The sequence below is a fragment of the Dermacentor andersoni genome, chromosome 8 (genome assembly GCF_023375885.2).
Source record: "Dermacentor andersoni chromosome 8, qqDerAnde1_hic_scaffold, whole genome shotgun sequence".
NCBI lineage: Eukaryota > Metazoa > Arthropoda > Arachnida > Ixodida > Ixodidae > Dermacentor > Dermacentor andersoni.
Window position 1 is genome coordinate 108,694,309 of NC_092821.1, and position 20,563 is coordinate 108,714,871.

At 47.2% G+C, this 20,563-nt stretch overlaps 1 protein-coding gene across 2 annotated transcripts in view; it reads left to right on the plus strand.

The window, feature by feature from the left end:
• The window catches only part of LOC126529238 (GTP-binding protein Rhes-like), a 92,683-nt gene that overhangs the window by 64,840 nt on the left and 7,280 nt on the right, over nt 1–20,563 (plus strand). Inside the window, exons 1-2 of one of the 2 annotated variants that reach the window (XM_055069716.2) lie at nt 1,262–1,666; nt 10,262–10,586. In XM_055069716.2, coding sequence (XP_054925691.1) covers nt 10,383–10,586 — 204 coding nt within the window. In that variant the 5' untranslated portion in view covers nt 1,262–1,666; nt 10,262–10,382. Of the gene's footprint in view, nt 1–1,261; nt 1,667–10,261; nt 10,587–20,563 lie in introns of those variants that run through there. The other variant, XM_050176840.3, reaches the window with a different exon arrangement.

Sequence of the window (20,563 nt, forward strand, 5' to 3'; positions counted from 1 at the left end):
ACGCGTAACCACACAGTGGGCACTCCCCAGAGAAAGCAGGGTTAAAGTACTGTAGTACTGCCGGGCACAGTAGCGTGTTAGTATAGAGACGCGCCGCCCGGTAAGGCCGAGTGCGGCGACGAATCGTACGTACTTTTTTTTTTCTAGAAGCCAGCGAGGACGAAGAGGAGGCGAGGAGGGAAGGACGACAAACAACGCCCTGCGGCTGCCGCAGCTGCGATCGACGAAGAAGGAAAAAAAAAAGAGAGCAAGAAAAGAAAGAAGAAAAAAAAAGCTAGAAAGGGAACAGTGAAATAACGCCGAAATGTTTTAGAAAGAGGGCAAATGTTAAGAAAGGGAGTCGGCAAAGGAACAAAAAGAAAAGAAAAGCCGTCGTTGATAGAAGGAGCTGAGACGCCCGCGCAGCTGGTCGTTTTCGTGGCCTCTATACGCGACTCGAAAGCGGTGCTCAGATGCGGACTGTTCCCCATTCACTCTCTCTCTCTCTTTCTCTCTACCGTTGTTTCTCTGTATCTCGCTGTGGTGCACTCAGAATTGCTTGCCTCCTTTCTTCTTTCTTCTTCTCCCTTTCTCTTTGCACCTTTTATGAACATCTTTCGTTTATCAGATAGACGGCAACATAGGCAGACAGCTAGAAAGATGCCTAGATAGGTGGGTAGGTAATTGGTAGCCAGCCAGCCAGCCAACCAGCCAGCCAGCCAGCCAGCCAGCCAGCCAGCCAGCCAGCCAGCCAGACAGACAGACAGACAGACAGGCCTAGAGATAGATAGATAGATAGATAGATAGATAGATAGATAGATAGATAGATAGATAGATAGATAGATAGATAGATAGATAGATAGATAGATAGATAGATAGATAGATAGATAGATAGATAGATAGATAGATAGATAGATAGATAGATAGATAGATAGATAGGAGAAGGCACAAATACAGAAACATTAGTCTGGTCTGGCCGAGTTCAGCGGTTCATGCCCGCTCTCGCACACATATCCATCTCGTATTCACAGTGAACATTTTACTCCTTCGTTATCTTGGCTCGATGTCCTACCTTTCCCTTCGTCACTCTCCCTCTCTGCATTTGTTATCATCTTCATTTCTTTTCTCGCGCTATAAAAAAATGAGGGAGAAAAAGAAGAAAAAAAAAAGCCAGGATCAACTTATTTATGCGCGTCGGCACTGTTACACGCGCGTGTTCCAGAAGCTGTCCGTTTTCTCACAGCCTCCATTTTTTCTTTCCGCACACCCTTCTTTTTTCTTTTTCTCTTCTTTTACCCGTCTTTGTCGGCGCAGCTGCAGCTACTGCTGCTGCTGTTGACCCGGCGCGGCCGACCTACGTCACAGCCCCTCGGTCCCGAGCCACGTGCTCGGCGCCTGGGTTTGTCGCCTGGCCCCGGGGAAGAGGGGGAGGTGGGAAGAGGGGGAGGGGCTGGCTGCTGTGCGCCGCCGTTCTTCTCGCACACGCGCCTTCGAAGTCGCAGTAGTCGGTGTCATCGGGCAGCAGCTAAAGGCGATCAGCTGAAGGACCGCAGTCGACGTCGTCGGGGGCTCCTGGGGGTCTCTGAGCGTGGTTCGTTTCGTTCTGGCCCTGCCTTCTTCTCACAGCGTCTGTGGAGCAGCAACCTGCTAAGTGCACAGTGGCAAGTCGCCTTCTGAGTTTGCGCGGGTAAGTGAAGCTTGGGAAGAAGGGTGCAGAACGGTGGAGTGGGCTTCGAAATGCTGGTTGTCTCCGGAGATCAATTTGATATCGCGCTGAGTTATCCGCTTCCTACGCCCTTTGTTGGGAACTCGGATCTTTCTTCGTGGGCACCGAGTATGTTGAGTTTCCGCGCATACAATGCTCCGATTGTGAATTGGGCATATATGTAATGATGGTTATAAATTCGTGTCATGCACTTATTTAGTGGTGGGAGTTTCATTTACTCCAAGTGCTTGTCAGAGACTGATTTCTTTTTCATCTTTGTTGCTGTCTCGTTTAGTGTGCATTCCTTTTATTTTATTTTTTTTGCATTTAGCTACAATTTTAGTATGGTTCTCTCTTCAGTAGCCAGACTTTTCATACTGTCGCTGTTAATAAACACATACACAAAAACAAACACAATTATTCTGGGACTGTATTGCGGGCTCCTGTGTCTGTTCGGGGCTCAATATCGCGTGTGATGCAACTTCTCCGCGCGTTTTGTCGGCATGTGATGCAACCTGTCTCGGACTAAATGTGCATTTCGTTTACTATATTTAGTTCACTTCGCTCCAGCTTGATGAACCTGGGATGTTTGTCTTCAACTTACAGTATTCTCATTGCCGATGTTATTACTATGTGAAAAAGAGTAGTAACCACAAATTAGGCTCACTAAGTCTCTTCCTTTATTTCGGTTTAGATAGGCAAACAAAACATAAAAGAAAGCTATCGGGCAAGCGCACAGTCTAACATGTAAGGAGGAGCGAGATTAGCTTACCCCTTTCTAAGGGAAGAGGTCAACTGAGCTGTGCATCTGAATACACACCTGCGATTCACGTTCCTATGTGTGGCCTTTCCTCTACGTGTAGTTCAAGACTGCTAAGTGCATCTCAAATTTACGTATAGGTGAAAAAAAAGAGTCGTGTATTGATTCAAATCTCACTGTCGTGTCTTCATTCATGCGATTTTCTCCACGACCGAATGCTTTGATAGCTAATTCATTTACTTAAGTTTAATTTCGCTAAGAAACAGGTATAGGTGGAGTAGGCGAGGAATTTGCCGCGCGATTCTGTGCGCAGCAATCGATCTGTGACAGAACGAAGAGAACGCGCATTGTGAGGCCATAGTTTCTTAAACGAGCCTTACAGATGAAGCTCTTTTCCGTCATGTGGAAGCCTTATCTAGCCAGTATCGAAAACTGTTTAACCGAAGGGCGGGGGGAGGGGGCCTGTCTGTTGGTTTTCTAATTTGTGGCGAAATGAGCACCGTACTTTGTGGCACCGGCTGAGGCAAAATCCGCCCCACTGCGCACCACAGACAAGCACAGGGCTCTACGTACTGTGCCAACTGCACCGATGCCTCTGCGGAACGGTGTGTGCACACGAAAACAGGTGTTAGAACGCGCGCAGCGTTGATCTTTTCTTTTTCTCTTTTTTTTGAGCATATCGCGTTTTAATGAACCACAGTGACAGCTGCCCGTGTGAGACAGAGAAGGCTTTGGGCGTAGAATTGCGCCGCTAATTCTAGGCTAGCATAAACGAGCGTCATGCATCAGAGGATGTGTTCGCAATCCAGGGACTATATACTCTAGCAGCATGGAAAAGGTAGACCGATGTTGGCCCGACGTTAACGAAACCGTTAATATTCAATATTTGGTTATCGTGTGGGCGGCATACTGCCAACATATATGGGGTGATGCATGGTGAACAGACTCATGGAGACTCGTGGATGCAGCATTCTTGGTTTAGTTGGTCGGTACAGTCAGAAAGCAGCGCAACGTTCACGTTTGTCCTGGATACGTCCAAGCTTTTTAGGCGCTATTGTGGCTAATGTGTCGTCATTTTACTTGCTATTTATATGGCCAGCACAATTTACGGCCATCTATATGATGGTCATTGACGGCTAGTGTATGGTCGTTGTGCTATTATATGTATGGCCAATGTCCGGTGAGTGTGGCGCCATATTGGCCCAACACTGGTCAACTACAAGACCGCCTTCCGTGCAACCTAGGTAGCCGCGTTAAGAAAGGCTAAAAAAATCGACAGCTTGCTATTTTCTTTTATCCGAAGTTGTTTTCACCGTGTTCAGAATACTTTTTTCATATATATACAAGCCGAAACAGTAATTTTGTACTAATCAGAAGGATCGCAAGACACGTGCGGTTCCGTATGGCTTGAGCTCATTTACTACGAGAGACGGCAGCCTACTATCACAGCGCAAACCACGATATCGCTTGCTTGATCCTTTAATAATAGCGCTATCTGTTCACGGACCACTTCTTTATGTTTTACCGCAAGGTCCTCTTCGTCCGCTGCAGTGTTTACTTTCTGCGTCTTCCGAGATGCGCGCAAGTACATGCCGCCAATCTCCGAGTCTGTGTTGCTCGCAATACTGGGCGCAGGTTGAAAAGTGGGAATGGAGGCGCGGCGACTCAGATTCACTACACACATTGCGCAACAGAACGAATACACTTGCAAAGCAACACGTTGCTTCCTTCTTCTTCGCTGGTGTTCTCGTTCTCTTGCATGTCGCCTATAATGGACTCTGTAGTTAGCGCGTCTAGTCAGGCAGGTCCCGTGACAGACACATCTCCATACATTCACGTCCCCTTACATGCACGCCCCGTATCGTGAAGGCATCGGCAAGTTGTTTATTCATGTTAAAGCTGGAACAGCGCTAAATGCAAAGACAAAGGCACGTAAAAAGCGATACCAGCACAACACGTCGTTTTTAGTGTTTCTTTGTAATCATCGTACTTAGCGCTGTTCCCGTCTGGATGTAAGTGGTAACAGCTTAGACTCCTAAGTGTCACGTTTTTTAAACTTCACCGAGAAAGCAAAAAAAAAAAAAGTCCATCCGACTCGTTAAACGGTCACCATATGGCCTGGAAGTTAGTCTAAGCCCTCGTGTCATATCGCAAATGTAATGCACGACGGAATGGTGATCTGATGTTTCCCTTAGCACTCGACTGGGGCTTCGCGCGCACTGCTCCTAACGCGACAGCGCCCTTTAATATTTTAACAGAGCGGCATAATATCGATGTTCCAATAGCTATATCGATCGGCGAGTTAGTTAGAGCGAGGAAGATACAAAAATAACGCGCAGTCAGTTAGGCGCTCAGCTGTACGCGACCTTCTCGAGTAGGCAGGAAGCCAAATAACGCGCAGTGCACATTTCACGGACATAGCACGACATCTATTCGTATGCCACCGTCGCCGACGCTTCCTTGGTCAAGCAAAAGAATAGGTAATGTATAGTGAAAACATTATTATTATTTTGCTTATTCATGCCCTTGAGCGTGAACGAAGCTCGGAAGGTCGCCACTTGCGATCGTACATCTGTGGCGGAGGCGGTGACCTATATTGTATGGCTGCCACATCTTGCTGTAGGGAAGGTCGGCGCCGTCGCTCAAAGCAAACAAGGGAGGAGTGCCTTAATGCGTCCATCAGGTTATTCTGGAGCCCTGTTCGTCGAACAAGAACAGACCGCAGATTTAGCTTTGCCGGTTAGGGCATCGCTTTTTGATACAGTTGTCGCCGATAAGTTTGGAACGTGGGTATTGATCGGAGAGAGTTCTCAAGGAAGTGTGCCGTTACGTTCTGCATGTCTGCCTGCCCTGATAAGCTGTAGTTGTAGAATGCAATCTAGCAGTAAGCGATGGTTTCGTCGGAGGTTTCAGTTGGCAGTTCTAGTTGCCGACAAATATCAGCTCTTGTGACGATATTCTATATTCTGACGATAACACCTCTTAGACGATATTCTAATAGACATAAAGAGAAAAAAATGGCGCTGGGCAGGTCATGTAATGCGCAGATTAGATAACCGTTAGACTATTAGGGTGACAGAATGGGTACCAAGAGAAGGGAAGCTCAGTAGAGGGCGGCAGAAGACTAGGTAGTACGACGAAATTAGGAAATTTGCAGGTGCTAGTTGGAATCGGTTGGCGCAGGACAGGGGTAATTGGAGAATCGCAGGGAGAGGCCTTCGCCCTGCAGTGGACATAAAATAGGCTGCTGCTGCTGATGATGATGGTCACCTCTTGTCCACCCACCTGCCATATGTTAGTGCTAGCAGTAAGCGCGCGTTATTTTATTTTTTCGTCTTGCCTGCCGTAACCATATAGAGGCGATAATATTGTAAAGGGACGGTTGATAATAAGTTGTTCATTCGTATATTTTTGGGTGATCACGCAATAACAGCACTGCGTTAAGAGCACCGGTTGATGGCTAACTAAAACACAATATCAACATTCTATCGTAGATCATATTTTAGATATGACATGAAGCTTTAGACCAGTTTTTCATTCTTATGTGCCTGTTTAATTCTTCGTGTAAACAGTTTTCATATTTTTTTTTTTTACTGGACAATGTGCCAGAAATGCGACGCTTAGGACACAGTCACGTATCACAAACGAGACGTTTCCTCTAAGAGTGCGCTTTACGATACCCACTTTTCTACACCTTTTAACGCAAGCTTTACACGGACTGTCCGTATCTGAAGCCAATAAAAACAGAATTGTATTTACGGCTCTTTAAAGTTCAAGAAATATCGTTGTCCTTGCTCTTGCCCCTATGTTCATACGCAGATGATTCACGGCATACAATAGACGCTTAATAGCTTCAGTTTATTCAAAAGTACCCGATGATCTTTAGCTCTAGCGGAACAGGCCAATACTCTTGACCCGCACAAACAACATTTAGAGTGTAGGTTGTTTGTTGCGTCCTTATTCTGCACAAACTAAGGATCACCCTCAAGAAATCGTCGATTAGCGCGATCTTAAGGAGTCTCCCCCAAAGCAGTAACCAGTTTCCAGCGCCCCACGTGATCTTCTTGCGCGCATTGACCCCAATGGTTTCCCCTGTGAGTTGTTCTCAGCAACTTGTATGGCGTTAGTTTCTTTCGCTCCCTTCCAGGTTCGTAATTGCTTATTTTTTTTTTTCTTTTGGGAGGATTAGCCGCAAGGCATACAGAAAGTTAAACGAAAGCTTCCAAGTCTGCACGCATGGTGCAAAAATGCAGCAGCGTATTCGCAAACTTGTCGTACCTCACCCAACGGTCGTAATTTTTTACGGTGAGTCTGGCTTCCGTCCAGCCTTTGTGTCCGAGCGGCCGTGGCGAGACACATCCAAAGGCCGGTGTCGATCGAGTGTCTGACGTTCTCGCGGGAATCGGTGGTGCAGTAGCCCTGACACCCTCGGTCACCGCCAAGCACAGGTGACCGATGATCTTAGGGCTACTACAGACCCAAGGCTCCGAAGAGTTACTTCCTGCGCCCGGGTGAGGTTACGGGAAAACAGAGCAGACACACACACGGGGCAATCGACGTGCATGTGTCCCCATCCCAGGCTATATTCATGAAAGACATGACCTCTGCACAGCTCTCAATCAGTTAGATAGAAAGCGTTCACCTTGAACAAGATCTTGGGACCATGGCCTCGCATATCGAAGCTACAAAAGGCCGAAAAAGCGCTGCCGCGATATTTGAAAGCTACCGGATTGAGTCAACATCTGTGACCCGGACTGAATTATATCGCCAGTGGACTTTCTCTTCTTTTAATCTTTCCGCCCATTTTTCCCTTTCTACAGTGTAGGGTAGCCAACCGGGCTCAGTCCTGGTTAACCTCTCTACCTTTCATTTGTCATTTACTCTCTCTCTCTATATATATATATATATCTCAAAGCCCACCCCCAAAACGGTGCTCGACGCGCCATTCCGTCAGCGCTGTCGGGTTAAGGCCTCGAGGCCATTCGTGCTGTTATGTGTATTTGTTCCTTTCCTCTGTATCGGTGCCTCGCTACGGTGTCCGGCGTCTTTTGCATCCGCACCACGTGAGATCCCCCCGTATTCCTAGCGGTTCTCGGTTGCAAACGTACTTGCACCGTACTTGCACTTGGCGCATGGGCCCAGGAAACGATACGTCCAGTAACTCCAGTTCCTGAAGTCCAAAAGGCCAACGTGAGCTACAGTAGTTTAGGGGTGCACTTCCGTACGAAGTGGCAGCCTCAATGCTATCGCCATCTTTCTTTCCTTTTCCTTTTCCGTCACTCAACTTAAATACTTCTACATAGGGTAACAAACTGGATGTGTCTCTTGTTGAGCTCCATGACCTTTGCGTTTTCGCTCTTGCTCATTCGTTGGCCGATTCTGCAGCAAGCGTTGTGTATACGTTGCTTTCTTAGACTCTGTTCATATTCCTCGCATATATAGCGCATATATTATCGCCATTAAGGCTTATAGTCATTAAGGGTTACGGACTGGATTCCAAGGGAAGGGAAGCGTAGCAGGGGGCGGCAGAAAGTTAGCTGGGCGGATGAGATTAAGAAGTTTGCGGGGACGACATGGCCACAATTAGTACATGACCGGGGTTGTTGGAGAAGTATGGGAGAGGCATTTGCCCTGCAGTGGGCGTAACCAGGCTGATGATGATGATGATGATGATGTATAGGGTCCAAGAACGAAACTGTTTTCGCGTGTTTGGAACCACCGATTCTTGTGTTTCATCGCGTGCACGTGTGACGATCTCGAACATTCAGGAAGTATGCGAAAAAAAAAAGATATCTTTATTTACCGAATGGCGACTATTATATTTTCGAAGACCGAATTGAATGGTGCGGCAACTTTGGATTCGTTATTCGAAAGTTTCCAATGTTCTCGCACCCCATCACGCCCTACACGTGTCATATGGAACGAGCACGCGCGAACAGAAAACGCATAAATAATTCGAGCCTCGGTACAGAACGCGGCCCGAAACGAATCGGCGAGCCAACGTTGCAGTTCGGCAGCTGTTGGGAGCAGCGTTTCCCTTCGACAACGCGCACGCAAAGTCAATGAAATACGATAGCCTCGAACCGTTTCCGCTGCATAAGCGGGGTCTGGCTACACTGCAATGCCCTTGCCAGGTGGGAAAGCGGCATTGCTTCTTTTTTTCACCGGCTGCGCTGAAAGTGGGTCATTAGGAACGCGAGGGTTTTCCCCTGCCTGCCGCTACAGGTGGGGATGCAGTACGCGAGAAAAACCTTGCGCTGTGGCGGTCCGCGAAGGCTACGTTACTCGGGTTTATTCATTGATCTAATATTGTTTTTAGGTGATTGCCACTGTTGGCAAACGAGTAAAGTATTTCTCGCCGGTTTCTCCGCACCGTGGTGTGGTTGCATGAGTGAAGGACGATGACGGGAGAGGGGAATCTGTTCAGGCGAGCAATTCGCTAGAAAACGTAAGACACTCACGAGCACTTAAAAGAAGAAAAAAGAAGAAAGCCGTGAGAAAATTCGATTTGTCACTTCCCGCATAGCCTAGTGAGTGAAAAATGATTGTGAAGTGTTATTTTTTTTATTTTCTATTGCTTTTTATTTTTCTTAACTATCGTGAATCTCTGGCTTAGGCTCTTTACTCCCAGGTGCACATTTCTTCTATGAACACGAAGGAGGAACTGTCAGGTGAAGATGGATTAATAAATTACGCCTCATCACTAGTGAAACGGCCGCCCCTACCGTTACTGGAGACTTTCAGAGCCAGAAAGGGCGCTAAAGAAAAAATAAAAATAAACGAAAACGAGTGGCTTCGCTGCCTTTAAGTTTACGGGAAGTTTTGAGCCAAGGCCACCAGTTAGCCTTCACCTCAAGGGTTTTGACCGTATAAACTTTGGTATCGTTAATCGCTTATCAGCTAAAAATAACGAATTTTAAGTTTTTTTTAATCATGTGATTTTACGCGGCAAAACCATCATCTGTTTACGAGGCACGTCGTAGTGGTGGCGGGTTCTCCGGAGAGATTACGACTACCTCGGATTGTACAGCGTGCACCTAAATACACATACATGGGTTTCATCGCATTTCGCCGCCAATTTAAGTGCGGAGGCCCTGGGCGGGTTCGAACCAAAGGCGTCTAGACCGGCAGTACAGCGCCATAGCTACTACGAAACCACGGCGGATGGCTGAGATGCACTGCTCAGCGTTTGATAAAAATAACGGCCAGATGCAGATGAGTCCCTCTAGAAAAAAACCACAAGCTCGTTCGCGCCTAAAGTTTGCAGCGAAGCAGTATTTTTTATGTTTAATACAGCGATCGCGGTTGTTAACTACTAGTTTCGTACACAATGAAAACCAAATCGGGTATTGTCTGCGGCAACTCCACACACACACACAAAAAAATGTCGGGAATTCCACTGCAACGCTAAAGCGGTGCCATCCGTCGCGGCTACGTCGAACACCCTGTTTTTGCTGTCTTTGGTCTTAGCTGTAAGCATTCCTTATGGATTAGCCTAATCGTTAATTACAGACATCGTCCGCCACGTTTTTCTCTCAACGTTAACACAAAACTAAACTGCGTGACAATTCCCGTAACTATATTCATGTATTTGCTCTGGAGAGATCGAGCTAGACAGTGCCTCATCTTGCGCATTCGTCTATTTTCCACAGCAAAAAAATAAAAAAATAAATAAAATAAAGTTTCGTACGTACTGCGCAGTTGGTCTTGTGTATCACGCAGCGCCATATCAAGAATGCTTTGTGAGCCCATTCTGGGCACGTACCGTACCCAACACCGCGTTAATCTCGCCATTTCTTGTTCGCGCTTCTTCGCAGGTGCGCCTAACTCTCCGCGAGGCCGCCTGTGACAAAGAGTGCGTCTAATCCGGCAGCTGCCGACTCCGTCGTCGTCCTCCCCGTCACTGGTAGTCAGGCTCACCGGCGGCCCAGAATCGCCATGCCGAGCACGGGCCAGGTACCGTCGCTGTCGGCGCTGCAGCCCCCGCACGAAGACGCGCACAACCACCACCACCACCACCACCCGGCCAAGGACCAGTACCGGGTCGTGGTACTCGGAGCCGCCCGAGTCGGCAAGACGGCCATCGTGCACCAGTTCCTGTACGACGAGTTCCCCGTCGACTACTTCGCCACCGTCGAAGAGGTGAGCGCTCCGAGTGGCCTCTCTCTCTCTGCTCGCCTGCTCTCTCACGAGCACTAGCCGTGTGCGATAGAGGGATGTGGATGGATGGACGGTATGAGCATTCCCTTGGTGACAGGGCGGGTGGATTATCCAACTAAGTACGTTATTTTCTAGCTCGGTGCCACGTGTGTTATCGGCGCCCAAGATGCGCCGTGCGTGTTGAGAAGCACACAAACACACACGCACAAACACACACGCACAAACACAGACAGACAAACACAGATAGATAGATAGATAGATAGATAGATAGATAGATAGATAGATAGATAGATAGATAGATAGATAGATAGATAGATAGATAGATAGATAGATAGATAGATAGATAGATAGATAGATAGATAGATAGATAGATAGATAGATAGATAGATAGATAGATAGATAGATAGATAGAGAGACATTACAGGGCTTGCAAGCGCAAAGTTCCTAACAAAAGCCGTCTACTGTATTTTACTTCTATGCAGGTCACTCTTATATGCACTTCGCTAGCTCTTCCTCTCAACCTCTCTATTTTCTTTTCTGGTGGCAAATATATTTTTTTCCCTTCTCAAAAGGCCGGACTGCCGCCGTCACGCAACCCAACCGGGCTCCTCTTATTACGCCATCAAGTGAAGACGAACATGTTATTGCAGGCACGTTTGCCAACGCTCCGTGACGTGAGTCACAGACGGAACGCCTCTCATGCGTGATTCGAGACCGACGAGCGAGTTAGTACAGCACGACCTGCAGCACACGCACGCAACTCCGTGTCTGGATACGCGCCTAAATAATAAAGGCAAGGTCACCGTCTCTCTTCCTTGCCCCCTTAGTATGCTCCCTTTTTTTTTTTATTGTCGGCGAGGTGCGTAGCCCAGAAAATACGCTGAGCCCGCATAAACCGCGTAGCCTACAGGCACAAGTAGAGCTGTTTGCCTGCCTCTTAACGTATGGTACTGCGAGATTGCGCCGTGACCTAATCGGGTGGGTTGGCCGTTGCTGATAACCTCGCGGAACGTTTCTAACACTAAGTAACGCGGGTTCCATTCAAGTGTGCTCGCTGACAGTGCGGTAATGGCAGTGCGGGACCGAAAGGTCCTTCGTCTACCGCAATAAGTGCCAGCTGTCATTTTTCTCCTTGAATTACATATCGTAGGCTTGAGGGTCGGCCGACGAATGCGAGTGCCTATATATAGTGTAATCATTTCGCTCGGGTAGATATAGCGCCATAATATTCAGGGGCAAAAGACATAAAGGTAGAAAAGGCCGGAGGGTGGGGAAGCGGGGTTGGAGGTGCGTAGACGAGCGAGATGGAATGATAATGAGGTTGACCGCGTGAGTGCCTAACGGGAAACGTGTATTTGAAGAAGAAAAACCAAGAACAAGCAGGCTTTGCTTTCATTCCATCTTTCTCGATTACCCCGGGGATACTTTCTGATCAAATCCTGCTCACTACTTGCGAACAGCCCACGTCCCTATGTCCCTTCGTAACGGAAAGCGTGCAGATGGAGCACTACCTAAAAAACTTGCCTCTTCCTTCAGATTCTTTGTAGTAAAGGTGAAGAGGCACAGTACTGGCAGAACGAAACGCGACAGTGGCAAAGTCGCGACAATCGCAGCGTGTGGTTGCGACGGTCGCAACCCCTTCGCCTGCATCCAGAAAGAGAGAGAGAGGGAGAGAAAGAAAGAAAGAAAGAAAGAAAGAAAGAAAGAAAGAAACGAAGAGGGAAAGGTATGGAGGTTAACCAAGTACGTGCCCGGTTAGCTACCCTACACCTGCAACCAGAAGCAGTAATGGGTGCCCGGTGTGCAGACTTCACTGGATTTAAAATGCGGATCTGGAATGGCGACGCGTTGGCCGGTTTACCGCGTGGGAAGCGATCTCATCGGGGGCAGGAAATACGTCATAGACATCGGGTCTTAGACACCGCCTATACTGCTCAAAAAAAAAAAGAAAAATAAAGTTAGTTACGCTCACCCTCGCGGTATACCACAATGCAACACCTTGCTTCCACGTGCGCCTATGGGAACCACCATCGTGAGCGGCTTCCTCCGACTGTCGCGTTTCGTTGGCCGAATACTGGCTGCTAAGCACGAGGTCGCGGGATCGAATCCCGGCCACGGCGGCCGCATCTCGATGGGGCGAAATGCGAAAACACCCGTCTACTTAGATTTAGGTGCACGTTAAAGAACCCCGGGTGGTTGAAATTTCCGGAGTCCCCCACTACGCTTTGCCTCATAATCAGAAAGTGGTTTTGGCACGTAAAACCCCATAATCTAATTTAATTTCAATCGCGGCGTGGTGTGAGCGTGTGAGCATGACGTGAGCGGTGTGACCCCGCGGCGCACGCATGCGTTATGTGCGTGCGTCAGTGCGTCGTGTGTTGTGTGTACGCAACTGGGGCCTGGGTGCAAGCCTTATATTGCAAACCTCCTCCCCAGCGGTTATACCGACGAATTAAGGAACTCGAACGACCCGTAAAGGCGATTCGGCGGTTTTTCTCAAGAAAGAACTCAAACTTCTTCGTCTCAGCGACGCGGTTAAGTAGAGTGAGTGCTCTTGCGACGTTCGCGCGACACTATTCTGCCGACGTCGTTCGCCTTCTTCTCGTCGTTTACCGTCCTGGCGCACTCTCGACTCTAGGGCTATGCGACTGTTGTCGTCATCGCTGCGCGTTCCCCCCGATCCCTTATCGCAGTTTTTTCCGCAAGTAAATGATCGTGCCACGTGCCGTTGAAGGAAGGCAAACAAGAACACCAGGAGCGGACTGCACAGCTGCCGTGAAAACTGGGTCAGCGGTTCGGCGTGTCGTGTTTGTGTGGCAGCGCACGAGTTATGTCCTCGCACCCAGCCACCGTCCTGGCTATACGTCGGGGCGCCGAATGAAAGGCGCTGACGTTTTATTCTAGCGATTGCGCCCCCCCCCCCCTCCCTACCCCGCTGGAATTTGTCGCTCTACGGCCGAGGCAAAGAAAACACTTAGGTGCCCGCTCTCTATTTTATTTTTTTCTTTCACGTTTTTGACAACTACGCGTGACGTTTAGGCCGGGGTGAACGAAAGTGCCGAAATAAATTTAAGGGGGATTTCGCCCCGGCCTGCACGTATGAGGGATCAAACGCGGGCAAAATGAAAAAGGCCAGCGCAGGATGGGGAAAAAAACAAACTGGTCGAAAAGAGGCGGGCGGGCCAAACACGCTGTCATGCGAATCTCGTAAACGCCTCGTGCTTGCGCTTTAATCCGATTGCTGCGTGTCTGGTGCGCGGTGAGCGGCAAAAGGAGGGACGGCACGTGTCCCTCTCGGGTTCAGTTTTTTTTTCGCGCGCAAGACGGGGACGACACAGAGGCTTAGGCACGCGAGTGCTCGTGTGTCTCGCCCTCTTGTTCGTCCCTCTCTTGTGCGCAAAAAGAAAGCTGCATTCATGCCCTACGAACATGCCCAAACAGACACCTTAGTCTCTCTCGGGACACGTTGGTTTACGTTGCGGCCGCGCTTAGGAAAGGATGCGGGCGTCGAGGCAGATGTAACACGAAGTCGCGTACACACACATTACACGAACAGAGGTGTATGTGTATGTGACACGTGTACTTATATTTATCGGGCCACCACGTTTCGCCGCCTAACAAATCTTATCGCACAGCGCGGGGCGCGCTTGCATGTATCCGAAGTTTCTGGAAAGTTATCGATGCTTCTATGCGCAGTCTGTTGTCGCCGAACCTTGTGTTATCTGATTTATTCGCCTGACGCGAATGGTGTAGAACTTTGTGGAAGGCACGCGGGTCCCAACGATTAGTCTGGAACATTCGACGATTCTGTATAAAAGCCGACGCACTTGACCCGCTGATCAGATTTTCGCCGATCGCCGACTGTGTTCGCCGCTTTGGTTGTGCTATAACTGTAGCCTGTTTTGTGGGCACAGGTTCGCCCAATAAAATCTAGTTTTGCCTTTCACAGTATTGCTACTGTGTTCTTAACGTCACCACCACGTGACATCTGCCCGATAAATATAAGTACACGTGTCAGTATGTGCACTACAGTGTACCGACGAAAGGGCGACACCGTATACTGGACCAGTGTGGCTCTAGTAGAACAGTATGCGACCTTTCGGCCCGTGGGCGCTGCAGTGGAGCGAACTGTACGTTTACGTCCCAAATGTGGTATCAAGCGTGCGTACAGAACGAACCGTACCGTACGTTATGTGTGTACTAGATGGTCGAAGCTCTACAGTATGGCCAGTTTTGCAACGCCATGTATGGAATTGTGTGCTATTAAATAAAACGCCAACTTAGAACGTAAGCGCAGATTTCAGCTCAGTTTTTATGCAGAGCCGGGAACGTTTTCCTGTCTGACCAGTCACTGCTCCTGTCACTTTATCGCCAATGCAGCTACAATGCACAAGTTATGTTCGCTTGAATACTAGTGACGTGTTGCTTTGAATAGCGCACTATGCTTTCTGCGATATGCGTTAGTGTGTGTCTCAGTATGAGAGAGTGTGTGTTTGTGTTTGCGCATCTCTGTGTTTGTAAAGAACAATGCCGGGGCCGAAAAAAAATAATAAGCCAGCGCGCAAACATAAGCTTCATGATTTGCGTACATGTCCTGCAGGCGTGAAATCATATAAAGATTATGTAGAGGAGGCATCGGGAAATGGCGTAAGAAAGCTTAGTGTGTTTTCTGGCTCTCCTTATTATTTTATGTTATTTTATTGCTTTATTTATTTACATTTGATGGGCATTCGTTTTCAATACCGAAGCACTACAGCACTCAAATGAACATGTGTATTCGACGTTCCTCTTTTTGAAGATGGTCAATAGTTTTTTGTCTTTTTTACCTCATAAACAATCAGGACCGCAATGCCGAGGGAGGGGCCAAAATGTTGGTCGAACACATATTTTCATGAGGGTAGACTGAAAATATTTGACCAAGTGCGGAGCTCAGAGAGCTTTATGAGCGAATACAAAATTAATTTAACAAAGTCTCATCGAAAGACTCGGTTCGAAAGGCTTGATGAGGTAGGCAGAAGAACAACGGGAAAGACATTGTTAGGCAACGCGTTAGCGCCATGAATTAAAGAATGACAAGAGTAAGCAATGGGAGAAATCTAAAACGAAACCTTAAGGAAACCAAACAGCCTTTCAGCTATGGCAACAGTTCGCAAAATATGTGGTACATTTCTTTTTTTTTTTGCGCTGGAAGTGTGTTTAGGTCCTCTCAGTTAAGTTTCGTAATCTCGAGCAACCAAAAGCTTCTACCGTGTTGGACCCTCTTCATTCTCGGGGGACTAAGGCACTATTACATCTAAGCTTCAGCTGGTTTCATTAGCCAAGGCAATTGTTTGGTAAGGTTAACTTTTCTAAGCGCCTAGAAACAAACGACTCGCATTCCGTGTGCGCCCTCTCACTTTCTGGCGCCCACGTACGTAGGCTGTATGATGCGGTGTTACGTAAGCGTATACCTTGCTGGCGGAGCTCGATTTCGCAAGCGCTGCGAAGTTAAATGAACTATTGAGGGTCCATTCGAAGAGGCTACGTTTGTTTGTGCGTGTTTTCTTTTATTTTTTTTTTTTGGCTGCGTTTGCCGGGTAGCTACAGACCCTGTAATTTCGTCTTGGGCCGATTTACCTGAGGAAATGCAATGACGACAAATATTGATATCTCTTGTTTTGCTTTGCTGACGTTTGCATAATGATCATAAGTGATAACAAGTACAAATTCACGCCGGTTTCGGCTATACACATCAATAGGGCTCAATAGCTGGACCCGTAGAATTAAAAACTGCTGTCATGTTACACTGTCGGGTAACAACCTTGACCATCTTTAGAGAAGTTCTTCCCGCGAAACAATGTGCCACGGCATCTTTTCTTTTATGGCCTTCGTGGTCATTTTCGTGCGTATAAAAACAATAAGATGACGGGGTTATAGTTATTTATATTTCATTACACGCCTTTTGTTTCGGTTTTCTTGCCAAACAAGACGATCCATCAACTCGAAATTCGAAGGCTAAGCCGGGGGCCTTTGTATTTCACTGTTTTCTGTCCTTGTCAAGGATTATCGATATTCCTTGGGAATAATGTGCACCGTTTCGTACTAGCAAAAGGGTAAGTGAAAAGAAATAAGTACTTTCCCGAGCGCCTCTGCGAAATGAATGAGTAATGAAAATCACCAGAGCTTAGGCATCGCGATGGCTGAATAGCAAACGAAGCTCCCTGAGCGGGCTTCCATAAGATACCGGTCAAGGTCGCACAACGGTTACAGTGGACGATCCTCTATCGCTTCCAAAGGCACGTTCAAACAATATAGAGGGTGCCTGTTATATTCCTTTTGCATTTTGGTGTTTAGAAACTTGGGCGGGCAACGCCTCTCTCATATGCACTCGCGCAAGGGGAACGTTGCGTGCCTCTGGTGCAGGCCTTGTTAGCCGAGCTTTTCCTTTGCTTTTTCTCAAGCGACCGAGCCACATTCCTCTTTCTTTGCTTAACGAAAAAAAAACAGAGTTTTACAGAGTGCGAACGCCTGTCTAACGAAGTGAGTCTCTACTTTGTCGAGAGTGTCTTCCTTCTCTTGAAAACAAAAATTAACAAGCCGAGATTTGAGGAGACTGAAAGTATATCAGATAACAAAGGGGCAAAATAAGATAATTCGACATCGCTCTCTCAATCTAGAAAGGTTGAACGCTTACGCTTTTCCCAGATAAAGCCGGCGAGATGAAAGAACGTGTTGAAGACATTGGGACGAACTGAGAAATATCGAGACGCTACTTTTTCGCGAGAAAAGCTAAGAAAAGCGAGAACAAAAAACAAAGCAAGCGACGTAATAAATGGAGAAACAAAAAAGCAGCTAATTAGATATGGCTTTAGGAATCGGAAAAGGTAGATAGATCACACGTTCTCGCTGATCTAGTCGGCGAAGATTGATGAACATGTAATAAAAAAAGAGTCGTGACGGATAGGCACAGACCGAGTTCCAGACGAATGGTTGCCGAGGCAGACGAGTGCCCAAGATGGATTAAAGAAACAGTAAAGAAAGAAAAAAAAAACGAAGATATGTCAGGACGAAGACGAGGCGTCGATGGCTACAGGGTTTGCCTTCGCGGAAGTGATTGAGCCGACAGCTGCAGCGTGCCAACGATCGGGCTTCTCCAAAACATCGAAGAGACGTTGTATTGCGACAGTGGAGAAAGAATCGCCTCTTCCCCAATAATAGCCGGGGGCTATCTTGTGTCGTCAACACCATCGGGTCAAACTGATTGCGACACGGCCTGTGTGTATATTTAATTAATTGGCTCGATACTACAGGCGAACTGGTAGCTTTGTTATCCGCTAGGCTGAAACAAGTCGCACTTGTCTCTGCGTGTGTTTTCTTTCATTGATGTAGTTTGTGAGGTGTCGAAATTTCCTGCGAGCCATTTCCCCACGCTTCGGCTGAACGCCTGCGGCGTTCTTCTCCGCGCGAGACGACGGGTTCGAGTACTTGCGTGCTGCGCATGAATTTTGGTGCGAGCTAAACACGGCGATGTAAAAGCTATCCGCACAAAATTGAGACGGAAAACAGAAACGATTGCCAGTTAGAAGTCTCAGCTGCACACGGTGCTGCTGACCTACGCCCGCCCGCTCATGAATAGCCGCTTTAGGCGCATGCGTACCAGCTTCCGCTAGCGGTGAATAGTTGTCACCAGCTTTGGCGAAGACGCTGCTGCGCAGTACTTAACTCCACCTAGCCTGCGGTCGCCTACTGACGTTTATTGCCTCGGAGATCTCCGCGCACGCATTTCAATCGTTTTGTCATTTTGAAAAATTATTTTGCTCATGAGACGCAACATGCAATACGCTTCAGAGAAAGGCACATTCGCAAGGTCAATGTCTATGCATAGCGTGGTAAAACAAGCAATGGTTTCGACCACCCATCTCTGAGGCCCACATTACGCGCAAGAAACTTCAGACAAGACGACTGACGACCACTACAAGCACAGACAAAACTTTCTTGCGCAAGTAGCAATGAATGAGCTCCTCTATGGAGCTTCAGGGACATATAAAGATTCCACGGGGCACACCATTATTCCACAGCGCTGTTCCACTGGGGCCTTTCTCTTATTCATAAAAGGTGAACCCAGTACACTAATATGAAAGACGTCGTAATCGAATGGATAATGTTCAACCGGCGACGTCTTTTTAATGACGGTGACTTGAATTAGCTCCCATTCTCTCGGGTAGATAATGGATTCAAGCAGAGCCTGTGATTCCGCAGTACCAAAGCATAATTAGCAATACCTTTCATAAGCAAGGCGGTATTAAAGTTGGTACTTCCCTTATTTTAAACCTAGAACATCCTCGTCCGCGCTTCCTTTCCTTTGCGTATATATATTGTGGCGGACGCACCGAAAGACAGATACGAGGCGGGTATATGGGCGCACGAAAGCGCATACGCAACTGAAAAGTTTAATACCTACGCATACAAAGGATAGTAGAACCTATCAAGCATAAGAACCTTGGAATAGATCCCGAGAAATGACGTAGCACGTGCAGCAATCGTGCAACTAAATGCCGAGCCACGTTTCGTCCACGTCAACCTTTCAGTTCACTCCCAGTCGCGTATTTACGCCGTCGCCCCGAAACTTCCCCACGCTGTCGCTGGTGATGCGTAAATATGTATACTGTCGCGCGTTACGGCCATTCGACCTGTCGCTTTCCAAGTGAATCACTGTCCTGGACGAGATATTTCGGTGCCAGTCGCGATCCTCCCCGGCCCTGTCCTGATGCAACAGGCGCGCCGGTTATCGGAGCGCGCTGAAGGGGCACAGCTGTTGCCGGGCCACCTGATGTGGATTAGTAACGGCCAAACGTCGGCCGACCGACACGTCGGGGCGATGTGAATCATCCTAGTAAATCACCGTGTTTGCTTGGAAAGTTGGCTGTGTTTTGAATGCACTCCTGGTTTTGAGGGGGAGGGCAGGCGTGTGACGAATGAATCGCCAGGTACGTTTGCTCACATCTACAGCGCTCCGGGACGCTGTATAATTTAACAGCATGTATGTATGTATGTATGTATGTATGTATGTATGTATGTATGTATGTATGTATGTATGTATGTATGTATGTATGTATGTATGTATGTATGTATGTATGTATGTATGTATGTATGTATGTATGTATGTATGTATGTATGTATGTATGTATGTATGTATGTATGTATGTATGTATGTATGTATGTATGTATGTATGTATGTATGTATGTATGTATGTATGTATGTATGTATGTATGTATGTATGTATGTATGTATGTATGTATGTATGTATGTATGTATGTATGTATGTATGTATGTATGTATGTATGTATGTATGTATGTATGTATGTATGTATGTATGTATGTATGTATGTATGTATGTATGTATGTATGTATGTATGTATGTATGTATGTATGTATGTATGTATGTATGTATGTATGTATGTATGTATGTATGTATGTATGTATGTATGTATGTATGTATGTATGTATGTATGTATGTATGTATGTATGTATGTATGTATGTATGTATGTATGTATGTATGTATTTCTAGTGCATTTCTTTTTTATGAAGTTTGGGTCGACTTCTGAGTGCCGGCACGTCAGGATGACGTAATGGATGTCAAACCATTTGCCCTTTTTGTGTCATAGGGGGGGGTAGCAAAAGTTCTGGAAGCTTACCCAGTTCAGCTTTTGGATTCTCTATATTACAACGCGATCAGTCATTAGTGATAGGAAGTTAACAATGCCTGAACAGACGCAGCCAAATTTATTCGCGTCACGGGGAACTTTTTGAGCGAGCCTCGTGGTGCGTTGGCCTCCCGCCTTTCGACTTGCGCTCATTCGGGCTTGAAAGGTCTTCCCTTCGTGATGGATTTACTATAGTAGAAGTTATTTAATAATAGAGCTGAAATCAATGTTCTTCTCTTGTGCCCCTTTAGCACTTATCGTGTCACCCAAGTGC